Source organism: Mesitornis unicolor, unplaced genomic scaffold, assembly GCF_000695765.1.
Source record: "Mesitornis unicolor isolate BGI_N332 unplaced genomic scaffold, ASM69576v1 scaffold21627, whole genome shotgun sequence".
Lineage (NCBI taxonomy): Eukaryota > Metazoa > Chordata > Aves > Mesitornithiformes > Mesitornithidae > Mesitornis > Mesitornis unicolor.
Window position 1 is genome coordinate 101,131 of NW_010196062.1, and position 11,977 is coordinate 113,107.

General features: G+C 36.4%; 1 protein-coding gene across 1 annotated transcript in view; it reads right to left on the reverse strand.

Moving 5' to 3' along the window:
• The window catches only part of LOC104543681 (laminin subunit alpha-2-like), a gene marked incomplete at its 3' end in the record, with an annotated part of 75,536 nt that extends 66,795 nt beyond the window's left edge, over positions 1-8,741 (reverse strand). The window contains exons 1-3 of the mRNA XM_010188345.1: positions 8,678-8,741; positions 6,055-6,225; positions 1,810-1,922 (exon numbers count right to left, since the gene is read on the reverse strand). Coding sequence (XP_010186647.1) covers positions 1,810-1,922; positions 6,055-6,225; positions 8,678-8,741 — 348 coding nt within the window. The remainder of the gene's footprint in view (positions 1-1,809; positions 1,923-6,054; positions 6,226-8,677) is intronic.
• Positions 8,742-11,977: the final 3,236 nt, after the last annotated feature.

Sequence of the window (11,977 nt, forward strand, 5' to 3'; positions counted from 1 at the left end):
TGAACCATATTAAATCCATCTGGTGGACAGTCACAAGTAGTGTTCACTATGGCTCAGTATTGGGGCCACTTTTGTTTAACATCTTTATCAGTTATTTGGATAAGGGGATCAAGTGCACCCTCAATAAGTTTGCAAATGACACCAAGCTGCGAGGGTAGGAAGGCTCTTCAGAGGGATCTGGACAGACTGGATCAATGGGCCAAGGTCAATCGTATGAGGTTTAACAAGGCCAAGTGCCAGGTCCTGTGCTTGGGTCACAACAACCCCATGCAGTGTTACAGACCTGGGGAAGAGTGGCTGGAGAGCAGCCTGTCAGAAAAGGAGCTGGGGGTGTTGGCAAGTAGTCAGCTGAGTATAAGCCAGCAGCGTTCCCAGGTGGCCAAGAAGGCAAATAGCATCCTGGCTTGCATCAGAAATAGTGTGGTCAGCAGGACTAGGGACCCCCACCTTACTTGGCAGTAGTGAGGCCGCACCTCAAATGCTGTGTTCAGTTTGAGCATGTCCAAAGAAGAGCAATGAAGCTGGTGAAGGGTCTAGAGCACGAGTCTTATGAGGAACAGCTGAGGGAACTGGGGTTATTTAGTCTGGAGAAAAGGACGCTCAGGGGAGACCTTATAACTCTCTACAGTTACCTGAAGGGAGGTTGTAGCAAGGTGGGTGTTGGTCTCTTCTCCCAAGTAACAAGTTACAGAAAAAGAAGAAATGGCCTCAGATTGTGCCATGGGAGATTTATATTGGATATTAGGTAAAATTTCTTCACTGAAGGGGTTATCAACCATTGGAATGGGCTGCCCAGGGAAGTGGGAGTCATCGTCCCTGAAAGTATTTTAAGATGTGGTGCTTAGGGACATGGTTTAGAAGTTAACTTGGCAGTGTTAGATTTACAGAAGAACTCAATGATCTTAAAGGTCTTTTCCAAGCTAACTGATTCTATGATTCTATGTTTTCTGGTCTGATTCAAGTTTCAGAGAAACATGGGCCAGCCACAGACCAGAGAAGATTTTAAGGGGGAAGAGGAGGGCAGAGGGGGGAAGAAGGGGGAGAATGAATTTGTTACCTACTTAACTAAATACCAAACAGTTAAGTTTAATAACATGATTAATAAATTGATGATTGTTCTGTATTTATCTTGGCATATTAAAAATAACATTATTTTCCATTTACTTTCAAATCCTCTTCCTTACAAACCTGGAATATATGTACCATTTTCAGCAGGCACCAAATAACTGCATTTTAATACAGCTACATCTGTTAAACAAGATTCCACTAACAAGAGGCAATTTATTTAAGGACTTAAGTAGCCAAACTCCTCTCTTCACTCTGGCTGTCCCTCAAAAAAACCTATCATATGTGCATATATCCCTAGCACAGCTGAACTATTTTTAGTGTGTTTAAGTATTTTTAGTATTTTTGTGTATTTAAGTGTATAGTACTATGCTATTGAAACATGAGAGTATTCTGAACATAAACTTTTACTTATATTATTTTTTCCCTGGAACTATCTTTTAGTTGTCTTTAAAGAATCAAACAAAAGTTATAATGAAAAAATACTGAAAATGTTACATTTAAAATAATTTTAAATATGACTTCATAAAAATAGATACATAAAAGACTTATTTTTAATTTGGTACATTATGTTACAATGATTGGGTCAGTCAGAATTATCTGTATAAACAACAGAAAGTTATAGGAGAAGCTGAGTGTGTTCTTCATAATACAAAACCAACTTAGAGCAAAGAGGAAAATAATCCAGATGATCTACTGTGCAAGAAAGAAAGCCTTTGCAGAAACAAACAAACAGAAGTCTACCTGTTGGAGGTCCAATGTAATGGTCACATAATGATATTCAATTCCATTCTGGATACTAGGGCTTTGCCACCAAGTGTTCTTGCCATCAATTGCATTTGTTATTGGATGTCGTTCTGTTTGAAAAACAGAAATACATAAATACATTGCAAAATATTAGGAGATTTAAATGCTTTTAGATCTAAAAATCTAGATTTAAATACAAATACAGAACTAATGACACAGCATTTTAAAATAAAAAGCAGGAAATTAATTTTTGTTTTCTACTCTTGGGACGCAGTCATGCTTATTATTACTGGAATACTCATCTGATGTTAGTTATTTAATTTTGGTTATGATCACAAGAAGGTGATTCAGAAGAACTAAATGCACTTGAAGGCCCTCCTGATTCTACAGAAAATGTCGGCATCTAAATCAACTCAACACTTTCTGCAATCTTCCAAGGTTTCAAGTACTGTGAAGTCATTAAATGTTGCAACAGAAACAAAAAAATCAGGAACCTGAGATATGGTGTTCAGGGAAAGCAGAGATTAAAGTAATACTGGTACTTGCGTTTCTAAGACATTTGTAAGCACACATGGAAATAATTCAGAAATCATTACAGAATATATTACTCAACTGGAAAATTGTCTGACTCACATACATACATATAAAGATGGTTATAATCCATATCAAAGTCCAAGATGCATCACTTTTTATGTCTCCATCTACTCTGCTCCAGTGTCCCAAAAGAATCCCAAATAATAGGGATAAGAATTTATTTACATAATTTAATTCTTTCTAGATTTCAAGATCTTCTAAATTACTGAAGTTTGCTTACACAGTATCTTAATGTTATTTAGACTGAGAAAAATTGCCCTCAACATTTCCAGGTTACTGTTTGAAGTCGATTCATGTTTCTCTTTGGTATGAAAAGGACAATAACATATCCCTAATTTTAAAAGGTACAACAATCTGTATTTTGAAGTCCCTAATTGCCTAGAGTGTGTCTGTACCTTATAAGGAAAATAACCTAAAGTAAATTCAAATACATTAGGTTTCTTCTGTGCAGGCTCTGTCTGCAAAAACGTAACAAGGTAAGAGAAATCCTACCCCTCTCATTAAGGATGGCTTTCTAAACTGACAAGTTTTCTTGATAGAAAACTGGAATATGTTTCATTACTAGATAGTCCTGGAATTGCAAATAATTAATTCATTAACTGATTCATTTGCTTGTTATTTTAATTATTATTTAAGTCAAGCAGCCAGAATGATACTCTGTGTCTCTGTTTTCTTGCTACATCAGCCACCTGTGGAGGACAGGAGTCCAACCTCATTAAAGAAAGCCAGAATGTTTGAACATATTTAAAGATACAATTAAAGTGCTTTGTGGGAGTGAGGGAAAGCATAAGCCCTCAAAATTGAAAATGCCAAAAATTTCATTTAAATATCAGATTATTCAGTAGCATCAGTGGGCACCAACAATTGCAAGTTAGAATACTGGTGCTACAAGAGATGTTATTAGTAGCTTTATCATTATGTTGAAGAGAAAAGAAAAATACACCTATGGTTTACATGTAGTCAATTCTCACAGCTCTGATCATCTTCACAAACCTTACCTTTAAATGAGTGCTAGCAAAAATACCTGTAAATCAAACTCAGAGCTCCTCGGTGATTGTGACAGAAGCTGTCTAATTGGAAATTTTGATTTAAGTCTCTTCAAGTAAAATTGATATAAGGGGAAATCATGAGAAGGAGGGTTGGGAGATGAATCAACAGTTAACTGTAATCACCATTATGAAAGTTTCATCATAATTAATTTGAAAACACTGATTAATTGCTGGCATGTTTCTCCTACTTAAAAGGGAAAGCAAAATAATATAATATTTGCAAAAAGGACTGGATTGCAAATGCAGTTCAAGAACCAATCTCCCTGATGGATGGCAAGGGGGAGAATTTACCGAGTGAGCCCATCAAACTGTGCTCTTTAATTTGGGCTCACATGTGATTATGTTCATTTCCTACTACAGTAATTAAGGGGAGGCACTCCAGACTTGCACATTCCAGGGGGATCGTTTAAAGTCTGGTTACATTACATGGTTCTCCTATTAATGAGCCATCTCTGTTTATACAAGGCACTTCCTTCTGTCAAATGAACATTTAAAAACCTTAAATTGTGATGTGGTTGGCAACAAAAGACCAGACATTATGAAGCTGGGCAGATTCAAGTTTTTAAGAAGGTAGGAGTGAGGGGAAACACAAATCATTCAGATGGGATTTATATTTATATACATATGTATGTGCACATACATTAATGTATACTATCTGATATCACAGCCAGGATATGGGGACAAAGCCATCCAGCTCTATTTTAGGTTTGGTTTCTGAATTAAACAAATGATGGTAAAAAAAATGGTATTACGTGCATGCGTCTCTAAATACCCATCTATAAAGAAGAGAAAGAATCTACTGCACTGTTTTTGCCAGTCAGAATGGTTCCAAAAACCCCTACAATCTTCTCTTAAACACACTACTAGAGTGTAACACATTTGAAAGCTTATATTGCTACAAAATTGTATTGCCTTTCCTTAGAAGGGGGCATTTGCTACAATTAAAGATGTCGAAACTTGGAAAACTATCTTGGGGAAAAAACCAGTTTGCAACTGCGTTCGAACAAATGAAGTCATCTATACTGGGGCAATTATAATTAGCTTTGCAAATATAAGAATATAAGCAAATATAAGTGAACGGATAGGTAGTCATTTAACAGGACAGCATCTGGGGATTAAAACAAACAAATAGCTATATATATCTCAGTGGTGTCACACCATTAAAAAGGGGAACTATTAAAGTAAAGCATGTAAATAGGAATATATTCTGTTCATTTTGAAGCAAACCTCCATCTCTATGCAGTGCTGGTAAGAGCTCAGGTGAATTTTAATAAAGATGAAAACCTCTAGAGAGATTTCAGAGAACTGCAATTTGCACAGCAAGAGTTCTAGAAAACTCTCCTATGAGGAGAACAAAACAAAAGAGAAAGCTTAGAGTAGAAACTAGATACTACTGACACTCAACTAAGTAAAATACTTTTGTAAAGAAAAAGGGAATAATCCATTCCTTGTACTGACTGAAGTTAGGAAAAATGTAACAAGACTTTGTGCAAGGAAGACACAGATTAGCTATTAGAAAAAGACTTCCTAACGGGTAAAATAACTCTGGAAAGTATGGCCAGGGAAGGAAGTTTTTAAGGAGAAGCTAAACAGGCTTCTGTCTGAAAAGCTACAGCCATAGATCCTATATAAAACTAGTAGATGGATTAAATGTTGTCTTCCTGCCCCATCCCCCCATAGCACATGCTTAAATGTACTTTGTCATGAGGTGTAAGTATATCTGAGCTAGGTTTTAGAGGGCAACAGCTGAAAAAAAGAGATATTGTCTCCATGCCTCTGTGGTTATGCTTCTTCCAACATTTTATCTATTCCACTAAAAGCTCTTAAGTGTCTTTACACTCTCTACCATCCACAGTGCCAATATACCCACAAAAATCTAACAACATTAATGCCATTCATGTCTTTCACTGCAATGTCACATGAAATTAAACTTGTATGACTTAAGAAATTTTCTTAGTTCTACTCTTCCCAACTATTAGAAACATGCATCTCTGAAGCAGATTATAACAATTTTACTCTTGAAAACTGACTTTGCTTCTGAGTAGCCTTAGAAAAAGCAATGTTAGCACAGATCAGTTTTAATATGAAAAACTCAGCAATTAAACCAAGTAGTGCTCCATTATCTTATCTTTCTGCTAGTTCAGTGAAACTGAATTAACATCAAGTGAAGAAGAAAAAATGTCTCAGAACACAATAAAAACAAAACAGGAGTTGCCCTAAACTGAAATTTCAGATGTTGCTTCGATTGACCAAAAAGTTCAAATTCAACATGTACGTACGCAGGTAAAAGTCTTCTGGTTTTCCTTCATGGTATATATCAAGATAATTCAACAACAGCTGTAGATACTTAAATTTTTCTAAATCTGGATTTAAGTGCTCCACTTTAAGGATCTGAATTAGAATGTTCAGTTTGAGGAGTATACATAACAGATACAGATTTTGAAATACCAATGGAAGAGATGGGTAATAACATTTAAAAAGAAAGAGACAGGCGTTTCATAGTAACTGGGAAAGTGACCTACAGTTTGTTTTCCGAAGTATCTACAAACCTTAGAAAAAAAGTCTTTGTAAAGGAACAAAATGAAAATGGCACACGTACGATGTGGAACTCTGCTCCTTAGATCACAAATGCGGCACTGAGGGTTCCTTGCAGGCTGTCCAGGTACATGTTCAACAAGTTTGCAGTACATTTCCCGACCCTTTTCTCCACAGGTAGCATTGGTTGTGATGAGAGCGTTAGTAGCCAGGTTCAGCACTGCAGGAAACAACCCTGCAAACAAAATGAAATAAAATCAAAACCGAAAGCAACAAAAATTAATTTAGCAGCACAATCATCAATAGACATGTAACCATTTTTGAAACTAAAGCAAAAGTTGTTTTCAGCAACTATGGAAGTAACGAAGCACAGAAAAGCACCAATAAATTTGGTTTTTAATCCACCGTTTAGACATCAGAATAAAGCCATTATACTGATTATTTCCTCCTCATTCCTTTCTAAAATTCAAATTGGTACCCTCTTGTTATAACCTGAACAACAGCAGGACACTAAAGGAGAAAGTAAAGTATGAAACATACAAAGCACCATAATTTTTTTTTTCATACTCAAACCTTGTGTTACTACCCAATTGTACACTGAAACATTGTATACAAATTACCTATGAAAACTCACTATTATTCTTCCTTTCTGCTTAGTTCTACAAGGGAAAGCTTTTCCTTCACACGTTGCATCACTTGCACAACATTATATTAGTGTTCTGTGTAGGACCTCATGGTCACCCTTGTCATCAGAGGAGCTAAGTAATTCATACAGCAACATGAGTAGCATCTGTCATGTGTAGTTTCCCTTTCCTCAAGAACAGGATAATATAGACAACATTGTATCTTTTATGGCAGTACCACTGGGGTTTTTTTCATGTTCACATGCTGAGTGAGGTATTATATTCTTATTCAGCACAGCACTTAAGCACATGTCTAAGTGCTCTGCTGAACTGAGTTCTATGTAGCAGTAAGCTATAAAGATTATAAACCATATGAAGAAGAATCATTAAGGTAGGTTACTCCTTCCCACTAAATACTGATCAAAACATTTGAGCCGTAATAAAATTGAACCATGGAGACAAAATGATATGATGTGCTGGATGTATACATTAGCCACTCACATTAAATCAATCAGTTTTGCATCTTCAAATGTATAACTTGCCATGGCTACAGGTTAAACCAAAACAATAACAAAAAATCTGAAGTATTGATTGGGATAATATTCAGATTTATTTGATTAATATTTCCACTGGCCCCAAACCCACCCTTCTGCACTTTATTCAGCCTCTAACCCTATTATATTATTTTAAGTTTAAAATAAGACTTTAATAAAAACTGAATTTGCAATTATTGTACATTGATAAAGCTCCCTTTATAATGGCATTCCTTTTCATCCTCCACAGATGGACAACACTATTCAACTGACTCCTTTCACTCCTTTTACTTCAGTGTCCTGCTTGTCTCTGTAATTAACCTCTATGCCATTTAATTACCAAGCTTGGGTGGTCATGGTACAGCTGTCCTCTGAGATTGTGAGTTAGTGACTCTCACGCTTACTTTAAAACCATGTTAAACATACTGGTTGAGCAAGGCAACCAATTAATTACTAACCTGTCCAATTTGTGTAGTCAATCAATAGTTGAGATTTTATTGATCATGTATCTTGCTGCTTCTGCATAACTTACAGCCCATTTTCATCACATTTTAAAATCTATACAGTTCGTGTATTTTTATTCAACACATTCAGTGATACTTGCTGCTTTCTGCAATGGGGACACAGGGTAAAAATCTGTGTAAGCATTAGCCAAGCAGATGAATTAATAGCTGTGGAACTTCCTATGTTGACTTACAGTCTCATTGTTGTCTTTTTAGACCGTACAAAGTTAATGGTGTAAAAGCCCATAATTGTTTATTCTTAGCACAGAGTCTGGCATTTGGTTTAGAGTAAAGTATTTTATTCCCTCAAAAGAGAATCTAATAAAAAAGACAGAATGATCCTACATGCAAGGAATTGCAGTACATGGCATCAGGACAAGTAAACCTTCAAAAAACAGTGAAACAGATGAAAAAGAGCAAGAAAAAAGCCTTCAGATTCACACAGCTATAAAAATATTATGTTATATGTCTATACACAAATCATACCATTGTTCTATGTTTTACCTCAGATTTTAAATTCAAGAGACATAAGTAAATGAAGAATACTTAAGGAACTCGTCAATTAGAACACAATTTCATTCTCAAGTAACATCTTTTATGTACAGAGCATCTTAGGACAAAACTACCACGCAGCCTTGCCCATAATGAGCACAAACACAGGCACTGAACCAGTATTGGATGTTTCACTGAAGAGACCATGTCAAGATCCCAGCATCTCAGAGAGGAGTGCATCACATTGATTCCCTGCAGGGTCACAGGAGTGGACCTGACAGGCAGAGAGCAAGAGATGCACAAGTGCTCCTACACTGCACCCAACACCACGTTTGGTATTGATGAATTCCCCAGCCCTGGAATTTTAACAAGTTAAAAATTACAATTGACATCTGCATATATGAACTTTCTTTTAATAGTCCTTGTCTGTAAGGAGCAGGCAGTTGGGCTCGATGATGCTTAAGAGTCCCTTCCAACTTGAGATATTCTAATACAGTGCAGGGGCAGAATCACCTCCCTTGTCCTGCTGGCCACACCTTTTTTGATGAAGCCAAGGATATGGTTGGCTTTCTGGGCTGCAAGCACACGTTGCCGGTTCATGTTCAGCTTTTCATCCACCAGTACCCCCAAGTCCTTCTCTGCAGGGCTGCTCTCAATCCTATCATCCCCCAGCCTGCATTGATACTGGGGGTTGCCCCAATTCAGGTGTAGGACCTTGCACTTGGCCTTATTGAACATCATGATGTTCAACATGGGCCCGCTTCACAAGTCCAGGTCCCTCTGGATGGCATCCCATCCATCAGACGTGTCAACTGCACCACTCAGCTTGGTGTCATCTGCAAACTTGCTGAGGCTACACTCAATCCCTCTGTCTACATCACTGATTAAGATATTAAACAGTATTGGACATCATATGAACCCCTGAGGGAAACCACTTGTTACTGATCTACATCTGGACATTGAGCCACTGATCGTCTGACCATCCAACCAATTCCTTATTCACTGAACAGTCTACCCGTCAAATCCATATCTCTCCAATTTAGAGAGAAGGATGTTGTGGGGAACTGTGTCAAAGGCCTTGAAAGCACTGTCTTGAATCCTTTAGTTAGGCCCTTTGAATATGAAAAATAAATGTGAATGTGCATGATGCTAACATACACTGTTTACCCTTTCTAAGATGCACATCTATCCAATCATAAATTCCCAGGAAAGGCAAGAGAGCTCAAGACACCACAGTTCATTTTCTTCAGAGAATTTTGCCTTATTTGTACTGATGTTAATAATAAAGAAGAAATATTAGAAATGTAAAAGAAATTTTAAATTGGTGTACTAGTTTTGTGCGTCTTAAAATTCAATTTCTCACTGAATGATAAAGTTTATTTAGTTACCAATCCTACCTTGAAGTCTATGGGCTCCCTGCTATGAAATACTTCCAGAAATGTGATCTGCTATAATCAGAGATAGCTCTTCTTTCTTTATTGCCAAATACCTCTAGTAATCATTTGCTCCAGTGCAAAGACTGAGTAAAATGCCTCTGAGTCAGAAACACATATCTATTTTGTGTAGCTCAAGTGCAAGCAGAAAAATTCTATTTCCTTCAACTGCCAGCGACATCAATCTTTTCACTCCTTTGTGTCACTGGCAAAAAACACATTAGTATTCATTTCTACCTGTAAAAAATACCAAAATTCTAGCAATTGGACAGAAAACAGGTAGAAAAAGATTTGCTTATAATTAGGCAGTGGTTTTAGCAGCTTGGATTCTATTTCTGGTTTTTACTGACTTCTGTTGCATGAAAAGAAAAATAGTCTCAGATTCTCACCTATGAAATGGGCATGGTCATATTTTTGCTTTCAACTTTGTTTTTTTAGGCATGGAACATACTCCATGGAGGTTTTAGAGAATGGAAGCCCAATAACACAGTTTGTTTAGTACTGACAGGTGATTAAACTATGAAAGGAAAACAACACAGAAACTAATCAAATTCTTTGAAGTGGTGTACCATGCAAGGGTAAACAAGAAAGCTGCTTAAGTCTCAACAGAATTAGTGATGATAAGTTTAGCACATATTGTCAACAGAAACAGTTTTAGAAAAAAAACTGATAAAAATTAAAAACAGTGAGTTAGCAGGAATATCCAATTTTTGCCTACAAACTCTGATGTACTCAAGTTTTACACTGTCGCTGTTCTAGTTAAGTAGGGTGTGGTATCAAAGTGCCAGCTACATCAAATGGTTCCTGGGCAAAAGCAGATCTTAATATTTATCTTAAATACAAGAATACTTTATGCTTAGGATCAGTGGTTTATTGTTTGTTTGTTTTTTACAGAGGCCTCACAAGTAATGTCTTATCAATACTAAAGTTCTTTGTAAACACTAGCAAGCATATAGGTATAAGCCATTCACTGAGTTCAACATATTTTGACAGGATTCAGCAAAGGCCATTAAAGGAACTAAGCTATCATGATATTGGAGGGAATGACCTCTCATGAGATAACAACAACAAAAGGAAAATGGGGAATAACACTAGAAAACCACAGCAATCTTTGCTGAATCCTGTTTTGTTCAACAATAGGTAACTTAGAAAAGAGGATTAAGAGGTGACAGTTTATTGATGACAGAAATTATTCAGAATAATCAAAATAAGGACAGACTACAGAGTGGTAGAAAGTTTTCATGGTGTGGTGTGTCTAGGCAATAAAATGACAGAAAAATTGAGGAATCAAAATTAATACACAAGGGGAAATATGATAGGCTCTACACTAGCTCTTATCACACCTACAAGAGTTATTATGGATATTTCAATTAAAATACTAGCTCAATGAATAGAAACAAAATGTCATTACATTATCACATAAATCCATCCGTAATGACAACAAATAATGTATGATATTCCTTACTAAAAGAGATAAAGAGTGTGACAGGATCACAGAATGGACATTAACAGGCTATGAGGCTTCTACTGGGAAAAGAACTGATTGGGAGATGTATAAAATGATGCAACTGTATATAAAATCATAAATGGGTTTAGTAAGTGAACATTTGGAAGTGAACATGTTTAGTTACCCTTCTACCACAAATTGAGGGTGCTGAGTCAACTTATCATACAGATGGTTTCTTCACTGCTTGGTATTTTTTTGTCTGTTTATAAAAGGAACTGCTTTTCAGTATGATAGAAATTAAATTCTAGAATACATTAGCAAGTTCTATCATAAAACGTTTTTATTCCAAAAGAAGGAATGAATTAATGACCACTTAGATTAATAGATAGAACAAGGGTTCATCTGGGGTTGTTAAGAACCAAGCTTGGTGTTCAATTGTCAGTGCTGAATATCCCTAAGTCACTGGCTGTTGCAGGGTTTCATCCTGGGAGGCATCACTGTACTCTTTTTCTTCTTTCAAATTTTTCCTCAATATTGCCTATAATACTTAACCATAGTTGTCTCTTACAAGGTCTGGTAGAACATATAGCCTAACATTAAGGTCCACCTAAAATGGAATAGAAACTGTAACCTTAACTTTGTGTGGTGTTGCAAATGAAACCATAATATTTCTGCCAATACTCATTTTTTCTACCAGCCATTGTCCTCTATCCTACTTCCCATCACTACCTTGCATGTATAGAGGTCTAATTACCAGATAATTATTCTATAGGTCCTCAGAACATTCTTTGAGATTGGTGATTTCCTTGCAGTGTTCTGCAAAGCAGTATTATCTAATTAATTTTCTTACACTTTCCTAATCTCATTGCATAAAGGAAAATAATAGCTCATGTTCCTCATCAAGCACCACCTCATATAAGCTCAATGAATATCACAGAATCACAGAATCACAGAAC